Source organism: Xiphophorus maculatus, chromosome 14 (genome assembly GCF_002775205.1).
Source record: "Xiphophorus maculatus strain JP 163 A chromosome 14, X_maculatus-5.0-male, whole genome shotgun sequence".
NCBI classification, from domain to species: Eukaryota; Metazoa; Chordata; class Actinopteri; order Cyprinodontiformes; family Poeciliidae; genus Xiphophorus; species Xiphophorus maculatus.
This window is the reverse complement of record NC_036456.1, coordinates 25764166-25789282: the sequence shown is the minus strand read 5'-3', so window position 1 is coordinate 25789282 and position 25117 is coordinate 25764166. Positions and strand designations below refer to the sequence as shown.

Here is a 25117-nt window from a genome sequence, read left to right as displayed (position 1 = left end):
TTAGTATTTTCTTTGCTAGTTATTTCACCACAGATTATATTTGTCTAACACTTTTATGGTGCTTTTTGTGGTGTTGTAAACATTTATACCTTGTAAATGTTTGGACTGCAAGCTAAAATTTGAGCTCCAGAAATGCAGCCTTGTGACTGTGAACTTGAAACGTCACTTTGACCTCAATGTAGCAACACTTGACCTTTAGATTTAGATTCAGCTAGTTCAAACCAATTCAGTTCTAGTTCAAATATTAAACATTCAGCATTTTGTTTAGTTTAAACATTCCAACAGTTGAATTTAAAAATCCACATTATTTCTAAACAGCTGTAAAAAATACCAATTATTGATCATTCATGCAGTTTCATCACTAGTCAACAGATTGGACTAATCAACAGTTTCAGTTTGATCCAGACTTGTATATCCAGGCCTTGTGGTGCTGAGTGACCGCGGCTCTCTGTCTGAGCCGGACGGGATTTATTTCCATCAGCGCTGATTAAACCTAAACTCTAAATGCCCTTCAGTACACGGCAGGATTAGATTCCTCAGCAGGTCCAGTGAACCTGGCTTTTATACTTTTATCTAACGATCCTTAATTTAAGGTCAGCCATAAATATTCTCCCAGTCATTTGTCGAGAACATGTAAGCGGGACGGGCGATAAAGTGGCAGAGCCGCAGAGAGATTTACGACCAAGACATGTGTAGCAGCGGCGTTTGTCTGGTGTGGGTTTCAGTTTGGACTTCGCGTCCCGAGTGCATGACGATTGAAACCCATCCGCCTGTTGCTGGGCATGTCAACGAAGGGCATGGACTCCAAGAAACTGCTGAGACAACAACATGCCCATGTGACATAAACTGGGAACTGTCGTTGGGGCAGAGAAAGCAGCTGAAAGCTGCGAGGTTTTAATGCTTCGCTTCAAACAGAGACTGATCAGTGTTCATTATTTGTATTTTTAAATTTTACTGTATTTAAATGGGCAGTATTATGTATTTTCCAGTGTCATTTTACTGCAGATTTAACCTTCAGTTGTAAAAAATATTTATATATCAAATATGAGTTAAAAGAAATTTCACTTCATAATTTAATGCATTGAAATTGGGCCTCTGTCTCTTTAAAAAACTCCTGCTCTTTCTGAAACTTCGCCTTCAAGAAGTCAATCCAACATGGCTCCTCTATTAACCCTTTAATAACGTTTCAATGACCTCAACAGGTGAACAGTTCCACCAGGTGATTGCTAATTGCTTCTGGCTAGTCTGAAGGAGCAGCTCTGTGAGGCGGAATCTCAGAAACTGCAGCTCTGAGGAGGAGCTGTCCCTCGAAGGCGGAGCTAGATCCACCCAGATGTTTTGTATAGCTGAATGGTTGCCATGGAGCTTGAAGGATTTCTTAAACACGTATCAAAGAAAAGCAACAGTCCAGGTATGTTTTTGATGAGGGAATAACATTATAAAATGATGTAAAGCTATAAAAAAAAGAGTCGATTTTACATAAAACTGCCCTTTTAAAGAAGAAATAAGGTCACTAAAGCATAGAGAATAATAAATTAATGGCAGCCATTTTGTTATGATCTGTTTTTGTTACATTGAGATCTAGATTGTCCATACAAAAGGAAATGTTCTTTTATGATGTAACATGAGAAATTTGCTACACCAGCACAACATGTAACTATGCCTTGCATAATTATTAATTATTTTTCATTTTATTACATGAAAGCCACAAATTTTATTGGTTTTCATTGGGTCTTGATGTGTTTGACCAACAGAAGTTGTGGCATATGTTTTTACTCACTGACCTGAGTCAATACTCTATAACTTCCTTTGGCTGAAAGTTGTTTTGCATATCTAGAGACTTAAATCTTTGACTGTGCAAACCAGCTTGAGCTCAGTCAGCCATCGACTCTAACTTCATTTAGGTTTGGACCTGTTGCTCATGTTAACAGATGTCGAGTATTAGCTGGATTTATTCTGAGATTAAATTACACACACTCGGACTCTATTTACTAATGAGGTGCTCTGTAAGGGACTTGGATTTCATAGAAGAGTGACCAAAGGGGAATGAGTACAAGAGCAGGCCACACGTTTCAGTTTTTATTTGTAAAAACATATTGAAAACAATGTATAATTGTCCTTTAATTTCCCAATAATGTTCCAATTTGTGTTTATGTCTTATACAGTACACTAAAGTTTGTTGTTGTATGTGACAAAAATGGTGTTAATGCTTTTGTAAATATAGTTTTCATCTTTTAAATAAGCCAAATGCCACTACTAATTTATTTATGAAGCACTTTAAAACAACAACACCTGCGACAAAGTGCTTTACAGATAAAATCGATGAGCACTCAAAATATGGAAAGGACAAAATGAAAACACTAAAACACTTAAAAGTAAGAGCAAAAAACTGTCTCCTCTTCGCTTCAATTTAGACCTCAGTACCTCCATCATGCCACTCATATTTACTTTTTGAACACAAAAAAGTGCAAAGACATACAATTAAAAAGACAGAAAGTGAAAAGAGCTAATCAATCAGTTTAGATTTCTTTTAAATAATGTAAAGATACTGACAAAATGTTGAGATTATGACAATATTGATAAAGAAGTCAGTGTTTTCTGGTTGTTTTAACAGAGATTCGTCCGTTCAGGCATATGTCATGTCAGCTCTGAGGTCACTGAAACGAGCCTCTGTCAGAGTAGCGATGACAGCTGAAAATAAACTGGACTTCTTTTGGCTCGGCCTCTCCTTCCAGACACACACCGCCTGCGTTCTGCCTGTCAGCTGTTGTGCTGCATTCAGGTGTTAAGCCCTTTGGTCCAGGAGAGGGGATGAAGGGGATATATTAGTAATTTGCAGCAATACCCATCAGTGAATAATCAGTTAATGAAAATATTCATCAACGCTGTTTGATTAGCTGTTGACTCATAAAGTCAATAGTTGTTCTTTATCAAAGATATGGAGCTCATATGCTACAGTCTTGATCTGTTGCTAAATACAGTTGGGAAAACTGGGAATGTTTTGGAGGATTATGGAGAGTCTGGGATTACTTTCTGAAATAAAATAAACCAGAAAACAACTTTAGGTCTCAAACACAAGCTTTTCTCTATGTTTCTCCCATTTAAGACATAATTTTATATATTTTCAGCTCATTCCATTATTGACAGCATAGTTTTTTTATTTAAACCAGTTATACTATAAATAAATTACAATATGTTTGCACCTTTGCATGTGTACAGAGGTCTGACTAAGTTGCAATTTGAAATTTTTACTTAAATGACATATTAATGAAATAAGATAACTTTTGGGTGGGTGAATGTTTAAATATATTTATTCTTCCCAATACAAATCAAATCATGTTTTCTAAGTTTGCAGGTCTGACGTATGAAGTGCAGTTCTTGTAACATTGTTTTATGTAGGAATCTGTCATTTAAAAAATGTTTATTCGTAGAAGACAAGTAAAAAGATAATTTGACTGCTGGACTAATTAAAATTTGTTAGGATTCAGAAATTAAATTCTGAGATTAAAGAGAGAAGTATTTTTTAGAGGCCCTATCCATTGTGTTTCAAAGAAGTATTGAAAAGATTATTGTTTTCACATTCTCCAATAAAACAGCATTTAAATCCATTCAGTACAAAGTAATTTTAGTGCTTTAATCTTGTTAAATTAAAGCACTAAACATCCTAAATTAAATAATTTAGGATGTTTTTAAGAACATCCTTAAAAACATGTTCTTTTTAAGACTTTTTAAGAACAACTGTTATAAGCAGTAAAAGTGGTACTGTATAAAACTTGTAGTGTTAAATTTAGCCATGTGGCAGAAAAGTTTGGCATACTGTTCAAATATTAACAAAATGCCACTTATTCGCCACCCAAACACCGCGACAGTCAGCACACGCCGTCGTGAATATGGTGCGACCTTTCCACTTGGTCTTTAACGGTTGGACTTTTACTCTGGAGGGAACCAAAGCGGAAACACGAATCGTTCTGTTCACTCGTAACCCGGCTGCCTGCTAACAGTCGGAGAAGCTAATGGAGGAACCTAAAATATCACTTTAATCGATCAGAGGAGCCGTTTGGAGTTCGTGAAAAAGGGAAGCTGCACACTAATAGCGAGTGGTATGTACATAATGTTGATGTAAAAGCGGCGAACGGTGAGAAAACGCTGTTTTCACGGTTAATCTGGAACGGTTTCCACAGGCCTAGCAGGCTGAAGCAAACGTCTCGCAACATTTGCCAGGTTTTTGGTTAGGACCCCAATATACAGGGCCGTGCAGAGACCTATGGAGGGGCAGGGGCTCAAATTTGCAAAGCAAATCTAGTCTATATTTTCCCCAACAGGTATGAAGTTTCTGTTTCTGCTGCTGACAGTCCTGGAGGGCTGAGCTGATCTGAGACTGTAGCTGTTAAACAGGTCAGAGGAGATAAATAAAAAGCAGAAATTATTGCCATTGAAGCTTGTCTTTTGGTCCTAGAAACATATTTTGTGTACAAGGGCTCTATCAGAGGTACTGAAATTAGATATTTTTCCTTTGGCAAATGAACAAAGCCCATTGGTACATCGCTGTGATGCAGAAGAACTACTGAAGAGGGCAACAAAAATGTGTCCCATGGTGATCCAAAGAAGAAACAGATCAAGCCACTTCGGGAACATTCACACCAGGCCTGTTCAGTCCACTTTACTCAAACTCCAGTTTGTTGGCCTAAAAAGTTCAGCTCATTTGAATGTGTAATGCAGACCAACAAAGCAAACTCTGGTCCACCTACAAACCCAGTTTTCGGCTCAGTTGACATGAACTCTGGTGCATATATACATGTGAATGTCAATGGGACCAGAGATTGCTCCAAAAGCAGGAAGTGTGCTATAGCCCAGGGCATTCCAGGTAAATCTAACAAAAAACAATGGTCATATCTAGCGCTTGTGGGAGAAATGGCTTGTGGTCTTTTGCCAAAGACAAAATAGAAATCCTACAACTGCTAAAATGTGACACAACTGCGATTTTGTTGGCTTTTCCTGAAGAGGGAAGTTGAACTCAGTGTCGTCTTGTTGTATCCTTCAGTGGTTCTTGATGTAGCACCACGAGGAGGGGAACAGCTTGCTTATAGTGTTTGGTTCTTATGATACAGTGTAGTGTGAAAGCAAACTGCAGCAGTTGAAATTGGAACAAATTTTGTGATTTTGGTCCTCAATGGAACCGAGTCTACCGGACCATCAGGTGGGAAAACACCCTTTTGTTTGTTTTTGCAGGTTCATCAATGTAATCCTTTTTTTGACATCTGATCTTCAGAAGATGGAGTCAAGATAAGTCATCAGCAGAATCAATTTGGGTCATCACTACTTCAGAGCCTTATTTGTTTTATTAGATCCCCAAAATGTCGCCTGGTTCAGCAGACTGTTCGATTTAGTGCAAGACTATATGTCAGATTAGGTTTAATATGTTTCAAGAAATAAATGTTTAGTTTGCATTTTGACTTTGTATGTGACAACTCTGTTGATTTGTTCCTCTTTTTTAATAGAACATTTACTCTGGAAATCACCTTCTTGGAAGTTTTGTTGCAGTTCATCGGCTTCCCAAGAATGTACAGTAAAGACAGAATTTTGCAACCTTAAAACTGATTATACAATGAAACGCCCCTTTTAAATTAAAAGATCAAATCAATTGTCTTCCATCTATTTGGGATCTTCTGTGGCAGTGAGCTTTTATTTTTAACTGTTTTTTTTGTTACTATGGAAATGGTCCCTAGTAAACAATTGTGTCTTTGTGTCTTATAAACTACTATGCAAGTGTTTTCTGTACCATATCTGCTGATATATTCTGTAAGACTTGGAAAATATATTGTCAAGATGTCTGTGTTGCCAACAGAAAAGTTGGCTAATGGACAGGAAACCTCCAATTGATGGATTTCATTCGGCTACAAAACTAAAGTCTAGCCCCAGTTATTAACCTTGTGTCTTTGTTCTTTTAAACTTTGCAGCTTTTCTTTGCTTTTGGAGAATTGTGCCCCGTGTCCTGCTCCAGGGGTCCTAACAACCCCACTTCTCAGCGGACTTCCTGGGAGCGCGTCACTGACAGGAAGGCAAGCTGCTTCTTTGCAGTTGGCCCAGCTGAAGGCTCAGCTAGCATTAACGCAGATGAACAATGTTCTCGCTGTTGGTGGCTGTGCTCCAACCTTGACATCAAACACCCATATACCTGCTCTGGGGTTGCCCACAAAACCACCTTCGCCAACTGCTGTGGCCATCAATCTCCTGAACCTTCTGAAGATTGCCAACACTATGTCTCATCCGATGTATAATCCCTTTGCCCCTGGCAAACAGATGCCATCCCAGGGACCTTATGGACTCTCTGGTGGGCAAATGGAGATGGATCCTCGGAAGCCACCGCCTCACTTTGGCTCTGGTTCCAACTTCAGCTCTTCTGGATCTTCTGGTCTTACCCGTGGACTCTCTGGAGGACCTATACCATCCATTATGTCTTTACCAGGAAACTACAGACCGGAGAGGAATAAGATTACCGTGGATGACGACATAGACAGATGTTTGGACTTGAATATCAGTAGAGCCAGGGAAGAGGTGATACAAACTTCCTCAAGCCAAAATACCCAATTTACTAACGTTCAAAGAGACATATTTCCTTCTTCAAACAAAGGAATGCCTTCATATTTGACATCTCCTGCTACTCTAGTAAACAGATCATTTACTGTGGACAGCAGTAACAACAGTTTGGACTGGTTGCCTATATGCCAGAGGGGTTCAGAGGAAGAGTCGTCAAAAAAATATTCATCTGCGTCCTCCAGCTTCCTAAGCAGTGGTGCAAGTCTTTTCAGTACCTCCAGTGAAGGAAAACATATGTCATCCACTCCAGGTTTGGGTGACTATGACATAAAAAGACCAGCTAAGTCTGTGCCTCCTCCGGAGCCCATTCGCCCAAAGTATACTTCAGAATCAGCCTCTAACATCCTCCTGCACTTTGGTCTTGAAAAAGAAGACTTGGAACACCTAATCTCTTACCCTGAAGACCAGATAACACCCGAGAACCTGCCTTTCATTCTAAGACAAATCAAGCTGGAGAAAGAAAAGAAAGCTGCAACTACTGTTCAATCCAAACCCTACAGTGCAACTCAACCCATCAGAAGTATGGGTGAAAATGACAAGTTTATACCCTCCATAAGAGCAGGGTTCAATTCAGATCAAATATCATCCACTGTTCTTAAACCAAGTAAAGTGATTGAATATGGACACACTGGCAAATATACCACAGGGGTTGGGAATGAAGTTGGAAGAACTATTAGCAGTTCAGCTGTGACTTGTGCGGGTGGAAGTTTGTTGTGTACGGACACTTTCAAACCTAGCAGCCATGTCAGAGATCCACTTCAAAGATGCCAGGGAGAGCTGAAAACTGGACCAGTTGTCTCTTCACATAGCCAGATGAGTGCTGTCTCCACTGTTGACTCACTGAGGAGCCCTGTGGCATCAACAAGCAGCGATCTATCTAAAAAATTGGGAGTCCAAACAAGCCAAAATTCAACGTCGCTGTTCCCATCTTTTGGATTGCTGAACAAAGACACAGAATTAAGACTACTCAAGCCAGAAGACCCCCAAATTCCTTCCCCAAAGCAGCCGGAGCCAGTTCGCCAGGCATCCACTCAACCCCAGCCATTCAATCCACCCTGTAATTTAAGTCGTGGAGTTCATCCTGGGCGTCCTGGCCTTGTGCTTATTCACAGTAATGACTCTCGCAACAATAATAAGAGCAAAACTCAAGGTCAAGGATTAAAAGCTCCTGAACAGGTGAATAAGATACCAGCACAACAGCAGCCAATTCAGCAGACTCTACAGCATCAAGGACCGCCACCACAGAAGCCACAATTTCAAATGCATCTGCAGCCGATTCCGCCGCTGAAACAAGTACAACAAGGTCTTCCCTCTTCCATGCCACCCCGGTTGTCTCTCTTTCCAGTTTGTCCTGCTCTACCTACACCAGCCCAAGTTCCAATCCATCCTCCTCTTCCTATGCCAGCCCCAATGCTACTTCGTTCTTCTATACCTACACCAGCCCAAGGCCGGATGGATGCTATGCCTCGTATGCCGCCTCCAGTTTTCAAAGACCAGACATCAGTACCAAAGATGGGTCCGTCTAAACTACCAACACCGGCCATGATGCAGGACTACGCCGCAGCAACACCAAGACTATTTCCTCATACCTGTTGTCTTTGTATGAAAGAATGTACCAATATGAAGGTGAGTGGAAGAAATTGTTCTCCTTACATTTAGGACGTTGTTGGTGTATGTTGGAGATTCATCCTGATTTTCAATATAAACTGACATGTTTATGTTTGAGAAAATATCGTTTTTAATTGGAGCATGAGTTGATTAACATAGACTGTTATAAAACATGAACTATTGTGAATATCAAACCACAGAAGCTATTGTTCAACTTTTCATGGTTAACAACCCTGTTCCAAACTAAAAGGTATGTACCAAAATGTTACGAGCAACAGTTATTCATTGATTTATAAAGTTCCATTGTGGGATTTGCATATAAATTTGATCACCTGAAACTAGTCAGGAAACATTTTGTATTAGATTGATATAGATGTTTAAGTGGCATGGAATGAATGTTATTGGACTAAACCACGCTTGTTGTGTAATCACATGTATAAATCTGCCTGAAATGTGGGGAAATGTTTTCTTGGACATTGAGAAGAACAAGATGGGTCTCTGCAGAAGTAAAGGATCAATGGAAGATGCAGAATATTTTTATTTTTTACCTCCAACATATTTATTTTTTGTAAGAGCTTCAGGAGAAGCTTTTTCTAACTCCTTCTGGGGTTAAGACCAAATACCTTTTATTTATTCTGTTTTCTTCAAGTAGCACATTTGGTCTTACCCTTCTTTCTGGTTCCTGCTCTACTATCTGACTTGTCTGACTATTGCTTTCCTACACTCGATTCTCGTCTCCTTTCAGTGCTCCATCTGGGATTTGTCCCACTGAGCTTGATTTCTTAGGATGCATTTCATTAGGACCGGTCAGTGAACAGGAGGAGTTGATGTGTTTTTGAATTGTATTCTGCCTATATAGGGTTGTAGTTTGGCAATGCCAGAGGAGGAAGAGACGCTGTGAAGCCTAGTATTCCATGGATTCTTGGGGTGCATTCACAACCTTGTGTAGTCCACTTCCATCAAACGCTCATTGGTTTGCCTAGAAGGTCGGGCCTGTTTGTTTGGGGAGGCATGAATGGACAATCAAATTCTGATGTGGACCAAAAAGCTAAATTTGGTCCACCTGAAATCCTAGGTCTCTGTTTGCTTGAAGTGAACTCTAGTGCAGTTCAAAGGTATATGTGAATGCCATGTGGATCGGACACTGCTCCATAAGCAGAAAGTGAACTATAGTGCAGGGCATTCTGGATAAATGCAACCAAAACAAACATGCTAACAGGAGAAATGTCTCATGTGACAAATGAGAAATCCTACCACCAGTGGCATCACTCGATTTTAATAATCATTTTGTGAAGAATGAAGATGTGCTCAATGTCTCCTTCTGAGGTTTTTGTCTCTTTTATTTATTTATTTATTTACCAGTGGTTCTTCTTGCAGTGCCACCACGGGTGAGGGGGGGAACAGGTTGCTCAAAGGCTTCGTTAGACACATTACAGTGTAAAAGAGGACCACACCCGCTGAAAATGTTACAATTTTGGTCCCCAAATCAAACCGAGTCTACCGGGTTATCAGGTGTAAAGAGACCCTTAAATTTGTCTTGGAAAGCCAGCAGATCTGATTAACAGCCATTTTGTACAGCTCCGCACTTCTTTCTTTGCAGTGGGGGTTGTTTATGTGCAAATTCCAGTAAGCATCAGAACATAGCTTCCTTTATCGTTCTTATATACATCATAACCAAATGTTAGTGATTGGGTAAAATCAGATCCAATCGTTGAAAACTTCAACAGAGTCCAGCAATTGTTGAGGGTCTAAATCTTCCGTATGAAGCAAAGTATAGAACAAGGGTCTGGTTTTTACCAGGCTACCTTCAGACGAACAAACCACCATTTTTATTTTTTTGTTTGCATAATATGTCTTAAAGACGGACGTTATACCGCTCATCTTTTTCCTATCAACCCCTCCCTTCTCAAGCTGTTTTTTCTTCCTTGAATTGAACATTGCAACGATCCTGATGGGATTTAGGAGACTCAAGATATTTCAAGACCTAGAAGACTGAAGAACCAAACGATGGAAGTTCCCAAAGGCTTTTTGTCATTGTTACAATTCTGTAAAGCCTTTTTGATAAAGATTGTGCTCTTGATGATGTTTTAATTTTGGATTTGGGTTCATGCTGTTTTTTTTCCCTTTGTTTTTATTTCTGTATCTTTGTTCTTTGTTTAGTAATTACTAAACTTAGTAAAAAACTGTTTTATTGTCTGAATATACTTTAAAAAACAAAGGTTTTGATGAGTTAATGTTAGGTTTAATAACAGTGGTGTTTTAATACATCTGTTTGTTGTTCTGAATAGGACTGGCTCTCCCACCAGAACACTAGCCTTCATCTCGACAGCTGCAGACTGCTGAGGTTACGGTGAGTTTAAAATAAACTTTACTTTCACTCCATAATTTCCCACTGTGTTACAATAAAAATTCTATTGATGTTCATGGGCCAGGTGTTTATAGATATACTTTGGAACAACAATAACCGCATAACTATGTGGTGTAAAGAAGGAATCAGAAATATGTTCATATAGTCATTGCCCAAATTTAATGTTCCTTCAGTTGAGGCCCACATTTTCGAACAACTACAAATTGGTTTTAATCGTTCCTAAGTCAGTTGATTTCTTGAGTTGTTGCTGTCTTAATATTGGAACCTTGTCTCCTATTGATTTTAATTGTTTTTTTTAATTTTTTTTCCCAAAGATATCCTGATTGGGATGGGACTACACTGGAGTTATTGAGGTAACTGCTGGATTGTAGTCATAGTTATGACACCTTATGATCGTTCTCCTTTTCTGTTTTTCAACCATGCTTTTCTTGGTCATAATTCTCCACAGTGGTCCGGGTAAAGGTACCCAAGCCTCCCCCACAGCTCTTGGCCAGAGTTCCCATGAGACTCGTTCCCATTCTCTCAGCCCTCATCGCCAACGTGGATCAGGGGATAGCAAGGAAAGTCCACACCACCATTATGGGTCAGAGAGTAGAAGACAAAAACGTAGCAGCCGCTCTAGATCACGTAGTCCACAACGCCATTATTCCTCTGATGGTCAAAGAGAGAGACGAAGTAGCAGATCGCCACATACTTCCAGACACTCTCGCAGGTTTTTAAAAAAATATACTAACAATGTTTTTTATATATGTATATATATATAAATGCCATCAAATTTTGTAAGTCAGCTATAATTGACCAATTGTTTCTTTTAGGTCCCGCTCTCGTTCCTATGATCGCCCAACCTCGTCTCACCACCGCTCACGTTCAAGAAGTTACGAGAGGCGATCACCTCCCAGGAAGAGGGAAGCCAAGCGGTCGTCACCAAGGAGAAGCTATGAGCGTCGATCATCTCCAAGAAGAAGCGATGAGAGACACTCGTCACCAAGGAGAAGTCGTGAGGCGTGGTCACCAGCGGAGAGATCCGCACCTCAGCATAAGGGGTCCAGAAGTGCTGACAGACTGGCTAAGAGACTCCTGGAAACAACAGGTCTGAAGAATGCCCAAGATATTTTGCCTTCAACTTTTAATCAACAAGTATATTCATGCTGGTAAATCACAAATTCTCATTGTTCTTCTAGCTGTCCAATCTTTGTCCAAACAATCTAACCTGGAGGCCATGGTTAAAACACTGGCTCCTGCATTGCTGGCTGAACTGGCTAAGATGAAGTCCTCTTCCAACACAGAGAAGAAGACATTTTCTGCTAAATCATCTAAAGCCACATCCAGCCATCCAAAGAGCGGGAAAAGCTCTTCAGCAAAGCCTATGGTGAGTTTCATTTGACAAATTGATATGGAGCCTTGTTTTATCTGTTTACTCTGACTTTGGGCTGTGATTCTTCAAAATAAAAGTTGCAGAGAAGAAGCCATCAGCTTGCATCTCCTTAATTTAAACAAATGTGCGAAGGTTGTATAATTTGAGACTTTACAGTGCTTAGACGTTTTTTACAAAAAAGAAAAAGATTGGTGCTTCATGTTTTTATCTTTTTATTTATTTTCCTTTCTGTTCAGACTGCTGAGTCCCTATCTGCTGGCAAAGTGAGGCTCTCTAGCGTTTCCGCTTCCCTTTCCCATGATGACATTTTTGATGCCTTGGAGAAATTTGGAAAAGTCAAAGAAGTGATTATAGCAAGAGCATCACTACAGGTATGTAGTATACATCTAATTAATTATTTTCATGACCAACAATGTGTTGATATATCCAAAAAGTAGATGAATGGGATGGGTGGCCATAATTTGACTTGTACATTTTATTCTTTAATTTTGTCTGTACCTGTAGGCAGTCATCCACTTTGAGAAAGAGTCAGATGCAGAGAAACTGAAGAAATTACAATGCTTGCAAGTGAAAGGACTGACTGTCTATGTTGACAAAAAAATGGTAATTCACTTTCTCTTTTGCTTCACAAATTTACCAAGCTCAATAACAGCACTGAATCAGAATCAATGTTATTTATTTACAGAACGTTGTTTCCAAGAAGCCTCAGTCGGCGCAGAAGTCAGCTTCACAGAAGTAAGATTTGCTCACAGTAACACTCAAGTTGAACTATATAAAAGACTTAAGGTTGGTTTTGATAAACCTAATGTTGGAATCTACTCAGTTCCAACATTAAAAATATTAGCCTCAAAATGTGTTTGAGTTTAAAGTAAGAAATCAAGATCAAATACTGTGCTATATCAGAATCAGCTTTAACTTTTAACTTTGCTCTCAGTGAAGACATTTAAGAGAAAAATTATGGATCATTAATATATTCATAGAGTTTTTACAAAAAAGGAAGATGAGGTTGAATTGGTGTAAATAGGCATGGTATCGATCTGGGCTCTCTGACAGTAAACTGTTTGTGTCCAGGATGTGTGGGGTCTGCAGAGACGTTAGCTGTCCTTTCTTCACTCTAGATCTCTAAAGGTTGTGAGGGAATGTTTGTTTGTTGCAGTCTGGACCTGTTCTATCTTTTATTTTCTGTAAATATTTCTTATGATAAAAGTCTACTGGCTGCTTTATTAAATACCCATACATAGTTATTTGTTAGAGTTGAGTCTTCTCCTGGTAAGGCATAGCTAGTAAAGTTCTCAGCCATTCTTTGTTGCAAGGAAGGTTATTGTTGCTTTTCTTTAAATTTGATACCGCAGTTTTCCTCATGCAAAACCAGTTTCTACAACGTGATAGGACATTTTGGAAGACTGTTTATGTGTTAAATTAGCCTAAGAAAAACCTTCAAATCTCTTTTCTTTGATTCAGATAATTCTCTTCTTACTTCATCCTTTGTGACTTTTCTCTACAGAAAGTCTGCAGAGTCCAGTACAACATTCACTGGAAAAGATAAGACACCTGCAATACCTGGGGCTAAAACCATCACAACAGGCAAAGTTGCTACAAAAGCTAAGGGTCTCCCCATCAAACAGGTAGCTGTAAAGAAACTCAATACAGCTGGAAAATGTGCAGTAAAACCAGTTGGAGTTAAAACTACAGCGGGTTCAGGGGTCCAAAAAACTTCAAGTCCAGTAAAGACTTCTGATGCCGATGATTCTAAAGATGAAGCAACAAACACAAAACCTGAAAGTGATGAAATACAATCTGCTGAAACTCCCAGTGAGACTGCTGAGGTGTTGAAGACGTCGGATACAACTGTCAGTGATGAAGATAAAGAGGAGAAAATGGCGTCTCAGGTGAAGGAAGTGACTCCTGAAGCAGAAACATCGTCAGACCCGGTGAAGGCTGAAACCCAACCTGACACTTTGGGTGTGAAGGACTTGGAGTCCAAATCAGCACCATCAGAAAACCAGCTGGCTGCTGCCAAAGCAAAAAGCGAAGAGCTCCCCCTGGTGACCAAAACTGTGGACACAGTGGAAACCTCTGAAGACAATCAAGTAGAAGAATGTCTCAAAGTGGATTCTATAAGAATCAAAGTTGAAGATGTTGAACCTGGAAAGACTGAACCTGAAGAACCCATAGAAATTTTGAGTTCTGCTGAGTCCAAACACCAAGTTTCAGAAACTGTAACACCAGCAGCTAGAGTTAAAACTCCACCATGTTCGTCGTCTCCATGTAAAACCTCTGCTGATCCACCTCAAACACAGCAAGCCACTGTGAAAACTGAAGAAATGTTAGTGGCAGACTCATCGCAGGTCCAGCCGTGTCCGATGGAGGAATCAGAACCCCCAGCAAGAAAGTTAAAGACAGAAACTGAGCAACCACAGTCTCCAAAGAAGACAGAAACAAAGCAGAAAGGTAAGTTTGAAACAGTTTCCACCCAGTTGTCATGCATATTTTGAGCAAACTTTTAAAATGACGTAAAGTAGAAAATGCAAATTAGGTGTTTTTCTTTCTATTGGTTTGGCATAATTTTGTACCAGATGTTGACATCAGGGATGGTTGTAGTAAAGGGGATATAGCACGTGCAAACTAGCATGGATCAAACGTCTCAGAAAAATGAAGAGTTCTATTCTGCTGCATCTGGTAAGGCACAGATTGTCAGCTCAAAAACTGCATTTTAGGAAATCCCTTAATATGTTGCACCCCTTTGTTGTTGCATATAAAAGCTGAATGAAACCATTTTTGTTGTATCTAGATATTTTATGAAGTTACAAAGTGTTAGGGATGAAGTTTCAAGAAAAGAAAATTGGTCTAGTTTTTCTGTTTTTATGTTGTCGAGGCTTTTATTTGAACCTTGATCAACCTAGCAGATAGCCACCACTCGTTACCTTTTACAAGGTAAACAAGTGACTTTAGGAAAAAATGTTGTCCTGATAATTGACTCCAGTGTTTTTAGAATTTATATAAGCATAATATAGAAATAAATCGTGTGTGTGAATTAATTTATTTTTACTCTGAACAATCTCCGACAGATGTAAGCAGTCATCTGACACCAGAACCTGTGAGCGACGTTGTAGCCGTGAAGCTTGAGGAACCAACATCTGCCGGAAAGAAGACTGCTGATGGCGCAGCGGCACCAGCTGACGTTTTCTCCCTCACAGCCACGGTGAAGACAGAAAAGCAGGAGCAACAAAAAGAAACAAGTAAGAAGTCTGTCAAGCAACCGCAATATTTGAGCATACTTTAAGTTTGCGCATCATTTCTCCCTAAAACAACTTGTCTTACAGAACACACACCAGAGAAAACTGTGAAGTCCTCAATGGTAAGTTTTATTTCCAAAACTCTACTCATAAGTATTGTTCATCATTTGTGTGGAAGTTAACATCCAACCTGATTAATGTTTATTAGGGTTTTGGAGAAGGCTGATCTTTATCTGTGGATGCCGGTTAAATTCTTAGAAGATCATGAGATTCTCCATTTGCTGTTTCACTGAATTTAAAAACCAAAAAATCCCTCTTTCCTTTCATTACCAGTAACATCAGTCAAGAGTATATTAACGCTGATTGAGAGCCTCTTGACTGGTATTAGAATATGTGGATAGTTATTTATTTATTTAGTCAGAAACAATGCAGAAAATAAACATTAATTTTTCAAAATACATGGAAGAATCCATTGCAGCAAATTTGCTACAACTTGCTACAAGTTTAATTTGAGTAAAACACACAAATATAAATACCAGAATCAGGTTTAATCGCCACGTTTCTGTACTCAATCCAGGAATTCACCTTCAGTTCTGCTGTGCTCTTAATTAAAACATTTAAAATACAAATATATAAAAAAGGCAAAATAAAGATTAACAACAGGTTTTGTTATTTGTAAATATGTGTAGGTGTATTGTTTTTACATGGGAGGAAGACGAGGTTGAACTTGTGCATTATGCATGATATCGTTCTGGGCTGTCAAAACTTTACTTTGTCCTTTTCTGCCTTTTTACTGTGTAATATTAGCTGTCTGTTTTGTTTGCAGCCTCTTTCAAAAGTTTCACATAATAAGAAACAACCTCCACCTCAAACCTGTGCCTCAGTCTCTCCAACGCCAGCAGAACCCATCCAGTCAGGTTCTTTTAAAGCAGATATGAAGGCTGGAAAAAATGAAACGGAGGTTGGTGCAATCCCGACTGTGACTCGTAAATCCAGTGAAAATTCTGAGCAAAAGCGGTCACTCAGCGCTGCAGTCGTCCCTGCAGAAAAACAAACCGCGCCTGTTCCGTACACCTCCACCATGTCAGTCACAGCTTTGGGCAAACCGGAGGACAATGCTGAACTTCCTCAGATAAATGAAGATTTTTTCAGGGCGCTCACAACAGCACTTCGTGAACACAGACTAAGACAGGGAGAAAAGAAAACAAGTGAAGAGGTGAGACTGGCTCTAAATCGTGGCATCTCGATGTTGTATTGGAAACTACTGCTAATACAGCAACTCTAGGAAGCTAGTACTTTTATGATACCTAATATCAAAATTGGGACTTAAGTGTTGTTATTTAATGGATACTTTTTGTTCAGTACTTGGCTGCCATTTTTGTGAACCAGACGGCTAATAAAGTTCTGCTGTGGCTGAACTTCAGAGTTATCTAAAAATGGTTTTAAAAGTCAGAAAACTGATGTTTGTTATTTGATTCTTTAGAGTTTCACCATAAGCAAAACAACCTCTGAAGGTATGCAGGAGGAATACATGCCACTCACAAAGGTAAATTAGCAGAGTTGTTTTCCCTAATCATGATATTTGTGGATTAGATTTTCTTTGTATTCTCCGTATATTTTACTAAAAACAGTTCACGTGTAAGACTTTGTCTTTTATTGTGAATCAAATTTATCGTTACTGTCATTTCTTCTCCACCCAGGATGAAAGCAAAGAGGAGGACAATTACTCAGATCCTTTTGATGAGTTTGACTTTAACTTTGGAGACTTTGTGACTGTTGATGAGATTAGTGAAGAAATGGATGACACACTGGTTGAAGACACCTCTGTTTCATTAGAGTCGATATCCAGAGATACAACAGAAAGGCTGAGCCCAGATGTGTCCTCTGCTGCCAGTAAGACCTCAACAAGGTCTTCAAAAGCCTGCAAAAGCTCAACTTCTTCCTCCTCCAAGTCTGAAAAAGGCAGTGACTCTTTAAGTTCCATGTCCGAGTCCAAAAACAAGCAGAAACTTTTCTCTGAACCTCCCAAATTTGAAACCAAACCCTCATTTGTTAGTGGCGCTAAAAGTAAAAGTTCCTCCCCCCCTTCTAATTCTTTAAAAACTCCACTCTCCTATGCTCATAAATCTCAGTCAAACAAGAGTAAGCCTCCTGTTAGGTCTTCAGAAACATCATACTCTGTTCGAAGTACTCGTTCATTTGCAGCAGTCATCAAATCATCTGTAGGAACACAGCAGGTGGGTGAAAGGGATGTAAAACCTAAAGAGATTGCAGTGGCAAAGTCTGACCACCATGTGTCAGCAGAGAGCTGTTCTGCAAATACTGTTGAGTCAGAGTTGAGGATAAAAACATCGAAGATTCAACTCACAGAGGGACAGAGCTCACAGATCCAGAATCTGAAGACAGATTTTAAAAATGTGAAAGAGATGAAGAAAAACGAAGTGAAGGAGAAGAAAAAAGACATGGATGGCGAAAGCACTGAGGAAAAAAGAGGCTATAATGAGAATAAACGAATTCTTGATTCCTTCAATGAAAAATCTGATGAACAGAAAAACAAGGATGACAATCAAGACAGAAGAACTGAAATGCAATTATCTGGACCTGAGCAAGACCAGCTCATTCATCAAGGAGCTGATAATGACAATAGTCCATCAGATGGATGCCAGGAAATGGAAGTAGATGAGTCCACCAAGCTGCAGGACTGCACACTTAAACATCAGGCTGCAACAACCTATGATGAAGAAACCAACCGGACTCCAAATAGCAGTAGCGTAAAACAAAATAATGACGTTCGTTCATCCGAGAGAGTCTGTGAAACCTCCAGAGAGGTTGGTCAGACCTCTAATGAAGAAGACCAAAATGACAGCAGACACTTTGACACTTTGAAAGACCAAAAACTTGTATTTCCCACTGACCTTCTGTCTAAAGCAGATGATGAACCCACAAATGAAGAGGGTTATGAGGTCATAGATTCATTGGACGATCAACCAGCAACAACTGAGGCGGAATCAGAAATGGAGAAGAAGGAACAAAGAAGGAAAGAAAGCGCAACCACCTCTGGAGATGATAAACCGACCAGAAAAGGATGTTCAAGGAGCCGAATATTTAAAAGTGAAGAGAAAGAAAATTCACTAAAGAAACAGGACAAAACAAGAACATATGTGGCACGAACAAAGGACAGCAAGACGGAAAAAGAAAAGAGTCTCGAGGATTTTGAGGAAATGGTCTATGAAGTTGTGGACTCCATTGAAGACGAGTCTGTTAAAGAGCCCTCAACCACAGGGAGATGTAGTAGCAGACGAACACCAAGAGGAAACAAAAAAGATGAGAAGACATCAACCCCGGTAGAAGACACTAAAAAATCTGATGACGAAGAAGAGGATGTGTTCACAGTTTTAGACTCTGTGGAAGAAGAAAGTCCCAATGACAAACAAGTGGTGACGAGATCGACTAGAGGAAGAAGACAAAACATAGCAAAGAAAGTTGAACAAAATACTAAAACAAAAGAAGATAAAACCCCCACAAGAAGAAGATGCACACCAGTCAGAGATTCTAAGGAAAAAGAAAAAGAGAAAACTCCAAAAATAGATGTTCCTCTAAAGGAAAGTGCACTAACGAAGAGTGACTCTGGTGTACCAAGCACTGGTGATGAAGACACTATCTGTATGGAATTGGATGCTGTTGAGTATGACCAACCAACTACACAGAAACCAAGAAGAGGAAGATCAAAGGACAATAAAACAAGTCAAAAACAAAGTGAGGAAGAAGAGCCTGTTTATCAGATTGTAGATTCTCTTGAAGAAGATCAAGAAAATACCATGACTGTGACATCCAGTCTTCAGGAAAAAAGTGAGACAAACGTTGAAATGACTGCAGATGTCAACATTGTTTCACTTATCAAAGTGAAAGAAGACAAGTCCCCGACAAGGAGACACACACCAGCCAGAGATGCACAGGAAAAAGACAGAGTTCATCTAAAGGAATGTGCACAAACAAAGAAGATCGACACTGCTGTAAAAAGCACATGTGAAGTGGACGATACTTGTAAGCAATTGATTGTTGTTAAGGAAGGCCAACCAACAACACAGAAATCAAAAAGAGGAAGACCAAAGAAGGACAATAAAACAAGTAAAAAACAAACTGAGGAAGAAGAAGAGCCTGTTTATCAGATTGTAGATTCTCTCGAAGAAGATCAAGAAAATACCATGACGGTAGAATCGAGTCTTCATGAAGACAGTAAGCCAAACATTGAAATGACTGCAGATTTCAACACAGTTTTGTTTACCAAATTGGGTGAAGACAAAGCCCTCACAAGAAGAAAATGCACACCAACCAGAGATTCTCATGAAAAAGACGTAGTTCCTCTAAAGGAAAGTACACCAACACAGGCGAGTAATGCTCCTGTAGTAAACACTGTGGAGGAAGACACTATTATTGAAGAACTGGATGCTGTTGAGGATGGCCAACCAGCAACCCAGAAACCAGGAAGAGGAAGACCAAAGAAGAATAATAAAACCAGTAAAAAACTAACTGAGGACGAAGAGACCGTTTATCAGATTGTAGATACACTAGAAGGTAATCAAGACAAAACCATGATGGTAGCTCCCATTCATATAGAGGAAACTGAGGCAAAAGTTGAAATGACTGAAGATGTCAACACAGTTTTGTTTTCCAAAATGAAAGAAGACAAGATCCTCACAAGAGGACAATGCACACCAGCCAGAAATTCTCAGGAAAAATACACAGTTCCTCTAAAGGAAAGTACACCAACCAAGAAGAGTGATGATGCTGTAACAAGTACTGGAGATGAGGACAATACTTGTGAAGAATTGGATGCTGCTGAGGATGGCCAACCAACAACACAGAAACCAAGAAGAGGAAGACCAAAGAAGGACAATAAAACAAGTAAAAAGCAAACTGAGGAAGATGAAGAACCTGTTTATCAGATTGTAGATTCTCTAGAAGAAGATCAAGAAAAAAACATGATGGAAGAAGCCAGTCTGCAGACGGAAAGTGAGACAAATGTTGAAATGACTGCAAATGCCAACACCGATTTGTTTACCAAAACAAAGGAAGACAAGAACCTCACAAAAAGACGACGCACACCTGCCAGAGATTCCCAGGAAAATGACGGAGAGAAAACTCCAAAACCAGATGTTTGTGTTCCTCTAATAGAAAGTACACCAACTAAGAAGAGTGATACGAGGGACTTTGGTGGGGAGGAGGCTACTTATGAAGTATTGGATGCTGTTGAAGAGGTTGTTAGGCCAGCAACACAAGCATCAAGGAGGGGAAGACCAAAGAAAGACAATAAAATAAGTGAAAAACAAACAGAATATCTGAAGGTTGACTTGCCCAGAAACGATGATGATGAAGAAGAAGCAACATATCAGATTCTTGACTCTGTTGAGGATGAGGTGGTTGGTGACCCAGCTCCTGTAGACCAGTCTGAATGCACAAAAACATCAAGCGCTTTTGCAGATGATGACATAACGAAGGAAATAATTAGGTCACTATTAAATGAGGAGGAAGGAGGGACAATTTATCAAATTGTAGATTCGCTGGAAGAAGATCAAGTTCAAGAAGAGACGATGACAGAAACAGCCATGCAGGAGGGGAGTGAGACTACAGGAGATATGGTAGCAAGTACTGACCATGTACTGTCCAGCCCCTCAACTGTAGAACCATCTGAACAAGCAGGTAGAGAGGAGACTCCGTTAGCTGGTAAAACATTGGAGGATAAAGAGGATCCATCTGCTAAAGGCTCTGATACAGAGGGGAAGGAGAGTACATTGAAAGCAGATGTTGTAGGGGAAGACGAGTCTTTAAATCAGCCAAATAATCACCTTGGTGCATCAGAGAAGAATATACCAACATCACCGAAGAGCAAGGACACAGAAGCAACTGAAAATATTCTTGTGAACCTGGATCAGGTGAGCGAAGATGAGGAAGATTATCCTGATGACGCGGCTGAGGAAGAAGAACTGAAGAAAAGGCAAGCTGCTGCTAAGAAAAGAGAAGATGACCGTAAGGATAAAATGTCCAGGGAAAGAGAAGCTATGGAGCGAAGGAGTCGAAGCGGCAGCAGAGGAGGGAGTAGGAAATCAACATGGGAACCAGAGAAGACGAGTCAAGAAGATTTCGAAAAGGTGGAAGTAGACGCCCAGGATCTGGTGACCCTTGATGAGGTGGGAGAAGATGAAGTCGGAGAGGAAGCTGTGACAGAGACTCCAACATGGAAAGTGGAACTCGCAGAGGGAGAACTGCAGGATCTCGTTACATTGGATGAGATTGTTGAGGAAGAGGAAGGACAGCTTGAAGCCCCGCCTCAGAGTCTGGAGAGCCAATTCAAGGACTCTCTAAAGTCAGAGGTATGGTTGAGATCCAACTATAGCTTGTTTGAATCGAATATTATGTCACAGATGACATCATGAATCTCACTGGCTTGTTTGCCTCCTTTTAGACCTTGCCAACTTCGACAGAAACCACCCAGATTGAGGACAACAAAGATGACGATAATCATCCAAAAGAACCTTCAAGCTCTTCTAAACATAAACTTGATGACATCACAGGTTTGTGACAAATGTCCTTCGAAGACTTTGCCATCAATCTTTTTGGTTTAATCTCATATCGAGAGGGTTAGATTTCCTGCACAAGTAACCATGGCAACAGGTCTAGGTAAAGAGTAACCAGCTTCATTATGCTGAAAATCCTGAACTGAGGCTGACGTTAACTTATTAAACCACTAATTCTGCCTGGTAAAACAAGCGTCCTGGCGTTCACTGCTGGACCTTAGCCACAGAAACATTTTCCTTGTGTCGTTTCATTCAGTGGTTCTTGGTCCAGCGCCCTCACAGGCGAGGAGGAAAACAAGGCGCTCAAAGGATTTTGTTTGTTTGTCACAGTGCCGTGTGAAAGCGAACCGCACCAGTTCAAAATGTAACAAATGTTGCAATTTTAGTCCCGAATCGAACCGAGTCTACCAAACTATTGAGCGTGAAAACACCCTAAGATTTATTTTGTTTTATAGACTCCAGTTTATTCTACTGTAGTGGAAATAAATCTCTCAATAGAAATAGTTTTGGCCTAATTGCCTCAAAGTGGTACAACTTTAGGTACAACTGGTGGCATACATTTTTACCTGTGGAGCATATTGAAACATTTATTTTTATAAGTCTATATTGTGTTTAACATTTTTAATGTTTTCTGTTTTGCATAACTCTGTTCTTAATCTAAAACTCAGTTTTGAAAAGAATATTTTGAATACGAGTATGAAATGGTTTAATCTTTTGTTTTAGAGGAAGGTGGGAACTTTGTCACTGTTGATGAGGTGGGAGAGATTGAGGAAGAGGAGGAAAAGGAGGCAGTAACAAGAAGAGGTCGACCCAGGAAGAGAAGCCGACTGACTCCTGGTAACACAAACACAACTGTTTAAAGCTTCAATCAGACAGTAAAGCTTTAAACTCAATTTACTAATTTCCTTTTACAGTGAGAAAATCTGCCAGAGGCAAAACAGTGAAGGAAGAAAAACATAGACAAGAAGAGGAAGAAAATAAATCCCTCCCCTCTGCTTCACTGGATTCTTCCTCGACTCTGAACACATCTGGTCCATCAGGTGACTTTCAGTGTGAGACCCAGAGGATAGAGGAGGGGAAGAACACCGAAGCTGCTTCTACCGAACATCAACCTCTGCCTAAAGATGGACTGAAATTGGGATTTGAGGAAGCAGAGAGACGAGAGCACAGAAGGACCGGTGTTGAAGGTACATAACATGTTAAACGCCACGAAACGGGCTGATGTCCCAAAAGCCGCATTTCTAAAGAAGGATTTTTTCAAAGATCCATGAATATCAGGGGTTGTTGAAACACCTGAAAATCAAATGTGTATATTAGCACTTTGCACCAGTCTAATGGTTGAATCATCTAAATAATAGATTACAAGCAATAAATGTCTTTATTGTTGAGCTCATATGTCTATTTATTTAATAATTTATTGAAAATATTGCTTATTCTGTCAATTATATATGTCTTTTGATTAAAATGCAATAAATTGCGATTAATTACAGTTTGCTTCACAGCAAATTAATGCAACCTTGCAATGAACCACCATGCATGTATTTACGATAGAATACTTTAAAAAATAATTGTGAGCAGCTTCAACAGGTTTGTAGAAAAGCCAATATGAATGTGTAGTTACGGCCTACCTGTCATATTGCCAGCAAAAATATATTTTTTAATATTTTAACCTAGGCCAGTTGGTGTACAGTTTCAACTGTTTCCAAATTGTAAAACAGGTTTTACTGCTTAAATTTGAAATCTGAGGTAAAATAAGTGGGGAAGACTTCACCCTGTATTCATGATCTTTGTTCTGTTAGTTGTGGATAAACGGAAGCAGGAGCCGACTGGACCCGAAGCAAAACGATCTCGCTCTCAGCCTCCGAGTGTCTCTGTGAGCCTCCAGCTGCCGCCGTTTAATCCCAAAAATCCTCTGGGTGAGAAACACACACATTAAAATACCAAAACAAGAAAAATAGATGCAAAATGGAAGGGAATCATTTCCTGTTTTCTTCCTTTTCCCGCCCAGGTAAGGAATTTGTGAATCCCACGTCTGGGTTTTTCTGCAGTTTGTGTTCTGTTTTTTACTTAAACGAGGATACGGCCAAGGAAATCCACTGCAGCAGCCAGGAGCACTACGACAACCTGAAGGTACGCACAAACAGGCTCAAAGTTTATAACACAAAACCTTTACTCAATCCTGGTCTTTCATTGTCTTCCATTCCTCTTTCTCAGAACTATTACCAGAGACTTCAACAAAATGTCCAAGGCTCGCTCTCGGACGGATCAGCTTAAACTGCAGATTATTTTCCTGGAACATGAGAAACCACCAAAGCTTTCCAGCACCCATGATGGTCTGAGCTGTAACTTTTAGGTTCTTTATCTTTTTTTTCTTAAATCTTTCGGTATTTCATGAGTTTCTTGTACCTTCTTTATACATAAGTTATGTATTCCACAGCTAAGAGTGGCAAATATACATATTTTGGAGTAGTTTGCTCCTAACTTAATTAGGAAGAAAAATAACTAACAGTTATTGCCGACTCAGTAAATTTTGAGATAAACAGGCAGTAAATGAAATACTGTTTACTAATGTGGACTGTTCAAATGATAGATTTATTCTACAAATCAAAAGGTTACGTTACATCAACTTTTGCACAGGAATTTGTCAATCAGTGTCACAGCATAGTGCATCAGTTTCATGCAAAGTTGAGTTCAGTTTTATTTAAGCATGACTTACTAACAGTACCTGGCTAATGGAAGCTCCTGTTCTGCATTTAGTTTGGCAGTTATGAGACTCAGCTTTTGTTTATGTTGTGACTTTTCTCTTTAAACAAGGGTCCAATAGGTTGTTTCATTTCTTTACATTTATTTAAAAATACAATAAAAACGCATTGTCACATGTAAACAAATTCATAAAGTGTAATTATCTGATTTGAAAGTTAATTTTGAACTGTGTGAGTGATTAAAGGTTGTTTGTCATTTTGAATCCTTTTCTGTTGTGACTTTACTGATGACTGAGATGATTAAAAACGAATTAAAACATCACTGGGTTTTTTGGTGTATGTGCCACACATATGAGCCATTTTTCTTTATGTCTTACTACTTTTTTTTTTTTGCCACTTTTTAACCTGAATTTTTTTTTCTTGTTCATATTAAAATTGAACTTCTGTTTTTCGCCTTAAAGGCCTTAATCAAAACTTAAGAGTAATATCTGACTTTAAGAATTTGATCTGAATTTCTAAATCCAGTATTGCTTTTAAATGAAAAATGATAGTCACTTATGGTTTTTAAATATCATTTTTAAGCTTAGTTTTAAAACAAATGCAAAATAGTTTTTTTATTGGAATAATTGCATTGAGTTCCTTTATTGTCATTAGGT

The 25117-nt window shown here is 39.4% G+C and overlaps 1 protein-coding gene across 1 annotated transcript in view; it reads left to right on the top strand.

The window, feature by feature from the left end:
* Nucleotides 1-24783, top strand: part of LOC102221964 (titin-like) — a 29675-nt gene extending 4892 nt beyond the window's left edge. Inside the window, exons 2-22 of the mRNA XM_023345727.1 lie at nucleotides 5958-8223; nucleotides 10494-10555; nucleotides 10888-10926; nucleotides 11022-11285; nucleotides 11389-11663; nucleotides 11755-11942; nucleotides 12185-12319; nucleotides 12453-12551; nucleotides 12634-12683; nucleotides 13453-14399; nucleotides 15017-15187; nucleotides 15272-15306; nucleotides 16011-16400; nucleotides 16668-16730; nucleotides 16885-21555; nucleotides 21648-21756; nucleotides 22483-22596; nucleotides 22674-22946; nucleotides 23559-23675; nucleotides 23768-23889; nucleotides 23974-24783. Coding sequence (XP_023201495.1) covers nucleotides 5958-8223; nucleotides 10494-10555; nucleotides 10888-10926; nucleotides 11022-11285; nucleotides 11389-11663; nucleotides 11755-11942; nucleotides 12185-12319; nucleotides 12453-12551; nucleotides 12634-12683; nucleotides 13453-14399; nucleotides 15017-15187; nucleotides 15272-15306; nucleotides 16011-16400; nucleotides 16668-16730; nucleotides 16885-21555; nucleotides 21648-21756; nucleotides 22483-22596; nucleotides 22674-22946; nucleotides 23559-23675; nucleotides 23768-23889; nucleotides 23974-24033 — 10450 coding nt within the window. The 3' untranslated portion in view covers nucleotides 24034-24783. The remainder of the gene's footprint in view (nucleotides 1-5957; nucleotides 8224-10493; nucleotides 10556-10887; nucleotides 10927-11021; nucleotides 11286-11388; nucleotides 11664-11754; nucleotides 11943-12184; nucleotides 12320-12452; nucleotides 12552-12633; nucleotides 12684-13452; nucleotides 14400-15016; nucleotides 15188-15271; nucleotides 15307-16010; nucleotides 16401-16667; nucleotides 16731-16884; nucleotides 21556-21647; nucleotides 21757-22482; nucleotides 22597-22673; nucleotides 22947-23558; nucleotides 23676-23767; nucleotides 23890-23973) is intronic.
* Nucleotides 24784-25117: the final 334 nt, after the last annotated feature.